At 39.5% G+C, this 13,153-nt stretch overlaps 1 protein-coding gene across 5 annotated transcripts in view; it reads right to left on the bottom strand.

Annotated features, from left to right (window-relative positions):
• kcnt1 (potassium channel, subfamily T, member 1) overlaps positions 1-13,153 on the bottom strand; it is a 44,864-nt gene that overhangs the window by 27,170 nt on the left and 4,541 nt on the right. The window contains exon 1 of one of the 5 annotated variants that reach the window (XM_038734002.1): positions 11,389-11,549. The exons of the other annotated variants lie outside the window; for them this stretch is intronic. Coding sequence (XP_038589930.1) covers positions 11,389-11,477 — 89 coding nt within the window. The 5' untranslated portion in view covers positions 11,478-11,549. Of the gene's footprint in view, positions 1-11,388; positions 11,550-13,153 lie in introns of those variants that run through there. 5 annotated transcript variants of the gene reach the window in all.

Here is a 13,153-nt window from a genome sequence, read left to right as displayed (position 1 = left end):
TCACCGCTCACATGGGTCCTCCTCAGTCTCAGTTCATTCTGCAGGCTGAGTGACTGCCAGCGCCGGATAATGAGAGGCAGGTCGGCTGTCAGGTAACAGTCACTGGACTGATATTATATAGCTATTTTGTTAATTATGTGACATTTTATAAAGCATAACGTTATTACAGCGCAGTGATGTTGTGCTAAGTTATAGTTTTAACACAGTAACTTTAGTCCTGCTAGTGTTTACAGCTAACAGCTGATGAGAGTTGTTCTGGGTCCACTTCAGAGCCCTGACAGGGTTCTACCTGGAGCTGAATTACCTCTGATGTCGTCTCCTCTCCAAAACAAACAGACCCGGTCATTAAAAACAGTTGTAAACAGCTGTAAACAACTAACAGCTGATCCAGGTCCGCCAGAGAACGCAACGAAACTTTTACTTTTTATTTACCAACAGAGCCGTGCTGTTGTTTCACCGCTCGTGACTGGTGAACAACCTGCAGTGTTTGAGAGCGATGTGCTCATGTGTGTTTCTCTGTCTGCAGAATCCGGACCTGATGTGGCCCATTCTGCGTCCAGACCTGCCAAACTGCTGCGTTTATATGTGTTTATTTCTTTGTTCCTCTCTCTGTGCTGGAGTTCTTTAAGAACTTGGTGGTTTGATCCAGATTATTATTAAATTGGTTGAATTTTAATAAGTGTGTTTATTCTTATAGTGTATCAAGCTTATTACTTAAATATATTTACTGCAAATCTGATAGTAATATTATACTCATGAATAGGGACGTTAGGCTGCTCTATGAATGAGAATTTTAGAGATAATGATAGTAATTATATACATAAGCCTTTATATGGCTGGTCTGGTTGTATACTACTCAGGCAAGATTGTGACAATGGAAGGATTTAGCTGGAGTAGTGACTTGACTCGCCCCAGGGGACAGTGAGAGAAAAATCACGGAAAATCCGTCCTATATGAAAAGAAGAATGGTAAACAAACAAGTATCTACACCACCGATGATGTTTAAATTGTTAGAATTTTTCTTAACATAGATTTAAGATGGTACATAGAACACATGAAGTCAGAGGAATGCAATCACCTTATTACACACTTTCATATTCAAATATTTATTTAAGTTTTTGCTTAATGATGGTGTTTTGACCAACAAGAGTGCATTGACTATAGACAAATATATATATTTAATATTTACATCTCATCCAATCTGTAGGGCAAGGGCCTGCAAGACTTAAAAATCAGTCCAAATCATAAAATAAAAAGTGTGCAACATGTTTCAGCGTCGTCAAGGTAACATGATAATGTGGCAAGGTGCTGGCCTGTTCCTGTTCACAGCATTGTGATCCCTTGCAGCCTCTTACACTCAGTCACTTTCCAAATGACATCAGTAAAGTCTGTGAGGGTTCAGGGATTAGGGTTTAGTGGGGACATTGCGATAGGCTGAAGAGACGAATCCAGGCGCATTTGTACATGACGCCCTGGGGTGACGGGAAACGCTAGTAGCACTTTAAGGCATTGACAGTCCCCCGAGGCTACTTACCCTAACCTTAACCATCACAGAAGTTAGTGCTTAAATCTGAGTCAGTAAATATATTCATGTCGACCGGCTAACCCTACCTGCTAGCACTTCGGCCATGTTGCAATGCTATAGCAAACTGCAGCGTGTCATCCACACGCAAAATTGCTGTTGCGTACAATAGCTTTGTCAAAGCGTGTATATATGACGCCTGGGATGAGATCAGGTTGGTTCATTGAACAAGCATGGAAAACATTATCTGTAAAGTTATTTGGATTTTTACAGAATTATCTTTAAAATATGATGTCCTAAAAAAGGGAAGCTTCTTTTTTGCTGAGTTTACAACTAGGCTGCCTTATCGATGTATTTCTGACATTTGTCACTTTTTTTATTGTTAAAACACTTTGCTGTTTTGGCATACACACCAACCCTCACAAGTTTCACAGGAGACTTTCATTTTATATTGCCCTCTCCAAGCAGCAAAGCTGCTGGAGCCCTATTGTTTTTGTTCTCATTATTCTTTCTTTCTTCTTTTTCTCCACTAAAAGTGTTGTGTGCAGCAAAAACTGCTGGACAAAAACTCACCAAAACTGGCGCGTAAGTTGCAAATTCCACCCACTACTCAGGCAAAAAAAAATGGCACTCATAGACCTCACGGTGGTGCTATAACAATTGACTTTACGTTTTTGCGAATCAAACTTCTTTCATCATTTTAATCTCTGGATTCATCTGCATCTTTGCTCCAATGGTCTTCTGCTCTGAAAATGTCAAATTATAAGACTTTTTAGCACTTTTCTCTAAAAACCGTTTTTCCAAATTCAACCCAGACGGTTACACCAATTGACTTGAAACTTTGTCAGGATCATCCACAGACGTTGGTGATCCAAAATTATCAAAAGAATTTTGATAGGTCAATCTGTTTTTTTTCCGTAAATTTATACTTTTGTGTATTAATGTACAATTTTACATAAATGCACGTCAATCAAAATTGGCTTAAAATTTCAGTGTGTAATATTTCTGAGGATCTGTTGATAGAAATGCAATATAATATCTATAACTATGCTTTCAGTGGTGTGTAAAGACCTTACATAATTAACCATTATGTTTTTATTACCTTAGAATGAGCCATTTATATCTACATAACCGCAGTCACCCCTCCTATGGACATCGCAGCATTTTGTCGTCATGTTTCTACAACAGCCAACAACGGACAAACAGCGCTACAGAGCACGTTTGTCATCACGGCTTCTTCTTCTGCTTGTATAATTGTGAGAGAGCCGTGGTGTGTTTCCATCAGTGTCTTATCTTGTTGGATTAATTTCATGTATAGCCTTGTTGTTCTCCAACGCTGTGGTTTGGCTTTTCTGGTTATGTTAGCGAGACAATCAGCTGATCAGTAATTGGCAATAAAACTAACGTTAGCTTACAGCATGGAAGCATCTAAACTTTTACTGCTCTGTTAGAATAAACATGTAGTTGGATTGATTTCATTTAGTTATTCCTCAGCGCTGTGCTTTGGCTTGTTGTGTAAAATATGTAGTTGGATTAATTTGATGTAGTGACTCTCTGTTTTGGCTTTGTCGAGACAATCAGCAGATCACTAATTGGCAATAAAACGTAGCTTTCAGCATCTAAGCTCAGATCAGCCAGCTAAACTTTTACTGCTCTGGTAGAAAAAATATGTTGTTGGATTGTAGTTTAATGTAGTTATTCTACAGCGCTCTGTTATGGCTTTGCTACGTGGACAGAAATGTGCCCTTACCTTCCAGAGACAAACCGCTGATGAATATTATTGGCAATAAAACGGTAACAGCAGGGAAGCTCAGATCAGCAGCTAAACCTCTGCTGAATACTGCCCTGGTGGAAAACGTATTTATTTTACTGCTAATAGTGACACATAACAAGACCTTGTAGTGGACCAGCCAGTGTATTTTAATTATTTTATGCCAAAAGGGAAGATCAATAATATCTCACTTTGTGTCCCCTGAGAGAAAGGTGAAATTGGTTATTTTACCCAAGGGGGCCTCCTCCCAAGATTTGGCCTTTGTGACCTGCACACGAAAAGACTCAGCTTTGGGGTCTAGAAAGCTCAAACAGACATAAAGACTACAAACTGCGTATTCTGAGATACATCCTAGACACCCTGACCATAAAGGTGTCACCCCGATGCTCCCCAGGATGAGCCAAATGGCAGGGTAACAATGGCAACCGTGCCCCCCTTTCTAATTACTCCAGATATCAAAGATCCCATTTCTCAGTCTTGACTCACTACCCCACCAAAGAGCCATTAACATTAACTCTTAACATGCTCTCTCCCTCTTCACACCTAGTTGTGAAACTGCTGAGAAACTCCAGACGCCAGGGAAGGACACTGACCCGAATTCCTTTGTGTGGACAAATGAATATTGTCTCCTTATAACTTGCCTATTACCTTCTTTATTCAAATAATCTTTGTTAAGTTACTTAGTAGTTCTCTCCACTTAAATTTGAGTAGTTCTATTACCATGTTCTTGTTAAAACTGTGTTGAAAAGAAGAATCCATAAAGAAAGTTAATGTTAATGGTTAAAGTTAATGTGCAACTCCCAACAAAGATTTTGTACAAGTAAGATGCATCACTCTGTAGCTCAAGAGTGGAGCGTACAACACATAGGGTGAAAAGAGGAGCTGCAGCAATGTACAGTATGAGGAAAAATATGGTGTTTTTTGAAAATTAAACCATGTAAACCTGTTCTGGTACAACCCCTAATTAAGATTTTGAACCTGAAAATGAGCATAATACCACCTCTTTAAAGAAATAATCAGTTATCTCAGTCTCCTCTCATGGGACCAGAGCTCCCCCAGAGAACAAAAGAAGTATTACATGTAATGCGTCTCCTGCGGTTTAATGTATCACTCTGTATTTTATTGTGGATAATCTCATGCCGACTTTCAAGTTTTCTTTGTCTCACAGTAACTTACTCAGCCTACATCCGCGAGATCTGGAGAACCTTTGTGGAAGTTATTCTTTTCTTTTTTTGTTTGTGAAGTTATCAGACCGTTTTAAGTCACGCAATTTTAATTCAGAAACAACCAAGTTTCTTTTAAGCTTTATTCCGTCGAGTTAACTTTTTCTGCTTCCCCGAAGTTCGGACCCAGCCACGTGGATTAGTTACGCCAGCAGCAGCCCAAAGGACATCAAAACCCATGAACCGAGCCAAGGTTAACAGCCATCACTGCAAGTTTCTTCAACTAAGTTACCAGCCGAAGCGGCGGACCTCCAGAGCAATTCCCTGGCAGAGAAAGCGATCAGCAGACGGCGTGTTAAGCCATCTCAACCGAGAACGCACAAAACTCAGCCAGCGTGGGGCAGCCGAACACTAGACGGTGGAGAAACAACAAGCAGTAAGGAACCAAAGGCATTCTGTGGTTGAGTTGATGTCCAATAGTCTTTTAATCCGTTAGTTTAATCCTAGCCAAATTTAACCTAGTTATTATCATATAACTTGCGTTTATTAGTTCTCTTTCTCTCTTAGAATCACATCCTTCTCCACAATAACTCAGACCAACTAAATTCACAGTGAACTCCACTACATTCTCATTGTGTGCATCCTGTTTGTTTAGCCATTGTTTATGTCTTTGATGTATATTTAACCGCATTTATATATTTATATATATTCACGTAATTAGCTAATAAATTGCACCTAAATCACAGGAACTGTGTGTGTGTATTGTTTAACTCCAGGTCACCGTAACGGAGGATTTATGCCATAGATATGAGATTGACTGATTGATTTATAGAAATGACCGCAATTACTACTAACTGATCACTAGGAATAATTGTGTAGTTATTAAACCCATAACGTTACCCAGGGAGTCCGGAGACCCTGGGCGAACTGAATGTCCGGTGGTGCCCCGAGAATTTATTAATTAATATTTCTGAATAAGTAATATTCATAATTTTATTAACACTAGCCCATGTAGGTATACTACAACCGTGTGCCTGTCAAGTGACCAATAATGAATACTTACCGAATTTGTATTAAAAATTGTGCTTCGCCACTGTGCATACAATTGTGTAATTTGTACTTTCACAGGCTAAATACCCATTAAAAACGTTGCACCGTCAGTACTACTTTGTGTTTCTGTTGTATTTTTTTAAAATTTAAAAAACATTTTGGTAAGATTTGCAGATTGCTTATCTAATTAATTAAACAATGCCAGAGGAGCCTTGATCCTCACCTGACAATGCCTTTTAAACATCATGTATTATGTGGTTTAAAATGGACTGTGGTATAGAAACAGTGAGGCTTACGTTTTCCTGTTATCTGTCAGTGGCCATACTTGATGCACTAGATGTGACAGTGTTTCAGAGATGTGAGATGTCATTTTCTTTGGTATGTTAGTCCAGATATGCCAACCCTCCCAAGTTGTAAAATACTGTATTACTGTATCAGATATCATGTAGCACTTCATTTCTTGATGTGGCTGTTGTTTGTTAATGAACAAATATTCATAAAAACATATGTTTTTACTAAATAATTAAGTAAATATAATTTCTTAATATATCCATCTAAAGAAACCCCATTTCTTGACTGGCCACTCTCTGCAATCTCACAGAGGGCATCTTTTTGTCCTGTCTCAGGCACTGTAGCTATACAACTCGCTTGGATGGGGGGTGGGGGGTGCAATTCTCAACTCTCACCACTAGATGCAAACTTACACACTGAACCTTTAAGCTATTGTAACCAAACTTGACGCATCTGTTCAGGTGCTCGGTCCTAGCTTCAAGACTGTATGGCTGCCGTCTCATGGCCTCTTGTCTCATGGCCTCCCGCGTGGTGCCTTCCGCTAGTTTCTGCGGTGCAAACGTCTGGTTCGTTCTGTCTTCCTCGTACTTTGGTGTTTTTGACCTGAATAGTTACGGCAATCATGCGAATGGATAAAATACTTAATAAAATATCTGCTGCTTATCCTGTGAATGTGCCAACTAAACGACACACACACACACACACACACAGTAGAATAGAATAAGCAATTGTATTTGCAGCAATTTCCCTATTAAGTGTGGAAACAATGTAGAATATTTAAATAAAAACGAGTCTTGGAGAGAGTATAACATGTTTATTATTTTGTTCTCCATTATCACTGTTGTCCCGCACATTGGCAGAAATTGCTGCAGGATCCAGGGTGGGGATCTTCAGAAGATATCTCCTGCAGCTCACCTCTTCCAACGTACCCTGTGTTTATAAGAAAAACAGAACAAAATCATACTCTTGATCTGCTCTCATACAGTGTTTAGATTATGTTTTGTTTCAGACAGTCTTTTTTTGTTAGCAACAAGCATGCTCAGCACAGTAGGCTGTGCCTGATGCATATGTTATTTTTTTAAAAGACATTGATGTGTTCCTTTGGTAAAATCAAAGAAAGAAACCACTAAAGTCTGTTATCATAAATTGCTATAGGTAACAAGTTAGTGTTGAGCTAATATTCGCTAACAAACGTCTAATTGAAACGCTGTAGCAGTTAAAGTAATCGCAGGTTTCATCAAATAGGTTAATGTCAGGGACACAACAATAACACCCAGAAATATGCAAATATATTTATGGCCAAATATATATTATATATATTTATATGTTTTTAATTGATTGCATGAATGAACTCACCTGTGATTGACTTTTTCCTTCTGCTGCTGCTGCTTCATCTTCTCTTGATTGAGACCGCATTGCAAACAACCTTTAGGTGCATACCGCCATCTGTACAGGAGTGTGTAACACACACATAATTCGCAATTTCCATTTTGACACTTGAAACTATGTTTAAAACAATCTTTCTACCAGATTGCTGGAATAGCATTATCATTAGCACAACAGTCTTCATTTATCAGTTCAAAAACACCAAAGAACGAGGTAGAAATGGGGAACAAGACGCAAGTTATTATTTAGAAATGTAGAAACTAGCAGAGGGCACCAGGCGGGAGGGCATAAGACGGGAGGCTCCAGGCTGCAGCCATACCCGTCTCCCTAGCTTCGCTGAGCAGTCCTGGGATATTATACCACTAGGGGGCACTACACTTGCAGAAAGTTTATACCTCGTAATTCGCTGCATGGATTCGTACTACTTGATTGATGATTCCTCAAAGTGCGCATGGGTTTTTACAACAAATGTAAATTTCTCTTGACATTTCTCATTCCATACTTCAAACAATCAAATCACCCGTACGTCCTAGAAAGCTGACATTTTTTCAGCACATCTATTGATATGTGACAAATGTTTGCCTCACTGCAACCTATGGTCAATTCAGAGGTCAGTCACTCTATATTTTTCAGAATATGCTAATTCAGTTAACATCTATATCCCCCCTACTTTAATCGCTACTAAAATCTACAGAGACATTCTCTAGACGGCCGATATCAAGTGTATCAAAGGGTTTTTACATCGGCCAAATGGTGAGTCTGCAGTGATATTCAGTCTCTTGCCATAACTTGTACAGTATGCACAACATTTTCTCTTTTGCTCAGTTTTGGATCAAATGCCACCAAAACAATTGACAACACACCCAAAACCAGCAGAATGATGTGTGATTTTTTCTTTTTTCTCATTTTCTCACCAACATCTTGACTGTGGTAAGCGTTTTAAGTTTAAACTGACAGAACTATGGTGGAGATAAATATGTATGGCACATGTGACGTCATTACCTCGGCTTGTGAGAAGGTGTGGGGGAATGGCCTCTTGCCAGTAGCTCAGTCAGTAAGTCACCTGCTCTGGAGAACTAAAGTTCCAGGATTCAAATCCCCAGGTGACCCAATCAATATTGCTGACAGTGAGGGTTCTTCAGATCATAGTAAGTTCCCTATTTTATTTGTATCGAGTGACACTTTCTTCTTAATTTTAGCTGCCTAAAAGTGTTTGTGCAGCTTAAACTTTAAATCTTGGAAATACAAAATGTTGCAGGTGAGTTGAACATTTAACCCAGTAGTGAGGTACATATAAAAATCAAGTTTGCGTTTCCGCAATTATCTCCAAGTCCAAATTCTTTCATCACTTTAATCTCTCAAGTTGTCTGCATCTTTTCTTCTCCTCTGAAAATGTCAAATGTTGCTTTTTTCACGACTTGCTTGGATCCCGATCATTGCCGTTTGCGGCTGTATTTGCCTTCATTGTTGTTTCTGGGACTGTACAGGGTGTATAAACCCTACAACTCTCTCCCTGTTTCCGACTAGCACGCATGAACTTGCTTGCTCAGAATCATAGGTACAGTGTGTAAGAATTGAGACTACTCTCCACCTGTCGAATTCATACTCATAAAAGAATAGGGGCCAGCATTTCACATACCAGGTCATACCTGCTGCTAATTGCCATTAGCTGAGTTGCCATGCAGCTAACTTAGTGGTCCTGTCAGCTGACTGAGTCCAGAACAGGCACAAGAACCAGAGCCGGGTGAAGGGCAACAGAACCGGGCCCAGCAGCCTCCCAGTGAACCGGGAGCGGGACCAAACACAGCCTGATGGTAGACAGTACAGTACCAAGGCATCAGAGAGCAACAGCTTGTAGAGCCAGAATATTTTTGCATCTAACTTGGTGAATTAAGGGTTTGTTTCAACCAAACCAGAGCTGCTGGTGTTTGATGGAACGGTGGAAAGAGTTTTATTTTGTTTCTGTCATGTTTGCATGAAGTGTGTTTTAGCCTACCATGAGTTAACAAGGCAATTACAGTTTGGAGAGAAACTTGAATTCAGGTGTACGGTTGTATTTTTCTGTTTGATAAGTAAAATATGTGTAAGAATATTTAGTTTACTGACATTTTCAGTTTTAGATCATTTATTAGACTAACAAGCTATATAATTGGACTATCGCCTCTCAAAGCACAAGTGGTATTACAACACAGGACGGACTGAGCAGTAACTTCCTTGTGGGAAAAGAAATTGACTGGATTAATTATGAAACAAAATCATTGAGAATTTAGAAACTAAGTACAAGGAAAGTCAGTCAGAGAGAATAACCACAACTCATACAGCAGGTAGGTTTTCAACACATGAAAACCTTCACACTATCAAAGTATATGTTCCTGGTGCTGCCTTTGGAAGAGAGTGCAAATGAAAAAATGAAAAGACAGAGCACAACCATAAGAGAGATTGGAAGATTCTGAGGGAGGTTGAGCCATTGCAGTAATCCCAGATTTCAATGTTGTGGCTGAAAGGTTCACAGTGGGAAGGAAAAGGCAGTGTGGGTTGTTGGATGCGCCGACATCCCTTCGGTGTGCACTGCAACAGCTACTTCAGGTCTGCACAATGATAAAACTACACCACAGAGTGAAGAAAACCCTTCAGAGGTGAAACAGAGAACACTGAAAAGAGAAATCCTCTGTGATGAGATCTGAAAACAGCTGTCAAATCTAGCCAGAAGCAGGGCAGAGATGAGCTGTGGAGGTAAAGGCACTTCAACTGAGAGCTGGCTGTAACACATGAGAGTCCTACAGATTGCTCTCTGTCTATCTGTCTGTCTCTGTGCCTCTCCCACCCACACACCCACACACCCACACACCCACACACACACACACACCCACAGATAATGGTGCCAGTAATGACCCTTAATCAGCTCCTGCTGAGCACACAATTACTATCTGAAGTGGTGTCATTAGTCATACTGCGGCGTCACATCGGAATTTCAGGCAATACAAGACACGCAGCTCTGGGAGCAATCAGATTTTTTAGACCAACTAATTGCGACTGAGCAAGTTCTGCAAGTAGGCAACAATCATGTTGCAGCTCTGAAACAGGCCTGCCTTTATCAAAACAATTCACCTTGATGTATTCATCAACAGAACGAAACCTGTATCTCTGAATACAAAAAGGTCGAATAAAACCTGAGGGTTTGACCACAGTCATGAAAATATTGTTTGGTACCTTATTAAATGCAGCTGAAATCATTAGCTGATTGATCAATTAGTCCATTGGCAAAAAACGTATAGATTACTGTATTGAATATGTTTTCTTTCTCTTGTGTGATAGTAAACTGAATATATTTGGGCTTTGGTCTGTTGGTTGGACAAAAGCAAGCAATTGTTAGTTGCAATATGAAACTTCTAATATTTGAACTGGAAGGATTTGTCAATTATTTAATTATTCAGCTGACAAAAAAGTAGCCTATTCTGCAGCTTTTATTTTCAAATATTCATTTTAAATCAATTTATTAAGCAAAAATGCAAAACATTCACTCCTTGTAGCTTCTATAATATGAATATGTTCAGTTTTTCCTTGTCTTATGTAATAGTAAACTGATTATCTGTTGGTTTTGGATTGCTTGGACATTTTATAGACTAAACTATAAATCGATAAATTGATGTGGAAATGGCAGATTAATGGATAATGAAAATAACTGTTAATTGTAGCCCTAATATCAAACACTTTATTACTAAGGAGACAGTTAGTTGATTAGTTGACAGACAGAAAAGTTATCGGCAAATACTTAAAAATCGATTTTTAAAATTCTTTGTGTTACATGATAATGAATTGAATATCCGTGAGATATAAAGTAGGCTTGAATTTCAATTCGTGAGGGGCATTTTTCACTAGCCTGTTTCCTGACAAATAAAAGATTTGATGAACTGGGAAAAGACTGAATTGACAATGAAAATTGTTTCCATGAATGCTACAAATAAATGGCGTTTAGGTTCTTGTATAAGCAAATAAAAACGCAGGCATTGTTTTGCGCGCGCTTATTAAATTTGTCAGAAGAGCGCGCGTTGCTTGCTTCTGTGCATAACTTCAATTTGCCTCAGTTGAAAAAAAGAACAATAAACATGTCTCACAAAGCTTCCCTTTCAGTGCGTCCTGCTCCTCTCCACTGACATCAGGACATCATGCGCACTTATGAGGAACACTTCTCCATGTGGCCCTACCTCTGACCGGCATCACTGCCAAAAGGGTCCGAGCTCCAAGTGGCCACGGACGAACTGATCCAGGTTGGGATGATGATCTTCGGATCCATTGTCCATTGACACCTGTTGCTGCGTCGTGCAGTCAGTCTTAGTTCCTACAGTATACGATTCTTATACCAACACGCCTCCCCGCAGCTCTAAAATAACTCAAGCACTAACTGTGTCGGGAGATGTATTTTTGAGCTTTGTCAGGAAAAAAAACAAAACACGCCGATTGCAACAAACTATATTAAAAAATAATTCACAGACAAAGCAGTGTTTGTTAAATAATTTATTTTGAGTAATATTTTTAGAAATATATACAGTCTCTCTTTCTCTCTCATGCCTGTTGCCATAGCAACGTTGCTACGACTGGAATAACCCTAGCTGATGCTGTTGCAGGCAGCATGGTCCTCTCCTGCACTGCAGCTAATGAAAAAGCTGTAAACATTCACTCTGACACACTGCAGTTGGCATCAGGCTTCATGGGCATGTCAGTATTTACAGGGTCTCCAACGTGTCATCGGAAGCTCCCATGACTTCCAGGATGCAAAGCCCAAATGCTTGTGTCATTTTTCTGTTTTTCTGTTTTTGCTCTTATGTCAGGAGAAATTAACAAGAGGAGGCTGTCGGGCTCTCTCTGCTCTGCTGATGTGGAGGTTTTGGCATCATGAGGGACAGACAACAGGAACAGAAAGATCGATGCTTTTCCATTTGGATTTGAAATTGCAGACAAGAAATTTAAGAACAATGTAGCAGGCTCTGCTCTCTCTCTTTGTCTGTCTCACTCTCTCTTCTGTGTCCCTCCCACCTTTTTGTCTTCTCTTAATTTGAAGAGTCTGAAGTAGTAATTTATAGATGACCTCCTCCATGAGTCAGTGCTTTTGAAAATACCGGAAGAGGCCACTCCAATTGAACCACCTCCGCCCACACTATAACTGTTGTGCCACTCAGTGTGGCTTTCCATGCTTACATGAGGAGACCCCTATATGCCATCATTCCTGCCTGTAAATTATGTGACATTTTACATCTATACATTGCTAAATATAGCTGAAAGACGTCACTTAGGTGGGAATAATGAAGACATTTAAAATAGAAAACATTTGATAAACAGTTAATTGAAAAAAAAAAAAGAGTGGAACAGATGAAAGGAGAAAGCGGTCAGAGAGAAAGACTGCAGCACTTCATATAAGGCTAATACTTTGACAGTATAGTGTGTGTATATGCTTTTATATGTTTCTTCTCATGCATGCCTGCCTTTGAGAAAATAAACCTTTGAGTGATGGATGATCCCTGGGCAGATGTGACCAGTGACATTTAGGAGTTCACAGACTGAACACAAGCCTGGAAGCTGACCACTAAAAACCTAACCTGAGGCATCACTCACCTCCAGCAACACTATCTACCCCGAAACAGAATCAGGATTCATTTGCAGGGAAAGAACAGAAAAATTATAATAACTGTCTAAATAGGAGCCGAAAATGTAGACAGCTTTATGGAGGTCATATGGAGAAAGGTCACATTTGACTGAAAGGATTGGCAGAGCTTGTTGTTTTTCCTCGTCAAATAGATGTCAAACATTACAAACAGCACTGCGGTCTCAAAGGTTTACTGCTGCTGTAATCACATCTAAAATTACATTTGATCATCACTCTCCTGAGTTCCATCTGGCAGAACCCCAGATTACATACTGAATAAATATCTTTAAGAAACGCAAATATGAGCGGATAACTAACTGCTGTAGATT

This window comes from Micropterus salmoides, unplaced genomic scaffold, assembly GCF_014851395.1.
Source record: "Micropterus salmoides isolate LMB-PRFRI ecotype aquatic unplaced genomic scaffold, ASM1485139v1 Ms_hic_scaffold_20, whole genome shotgun sequence".
Lineage (NCBI taxonomy): Eukaryota > Metazoa > Chordata > Actinopteri > Centrarchiformes > Centrarchidae > Micropterus > Micropterus salmoides.
This window is presented reverse-complemented; position numbering and strand designations above follow the sequence as displayed.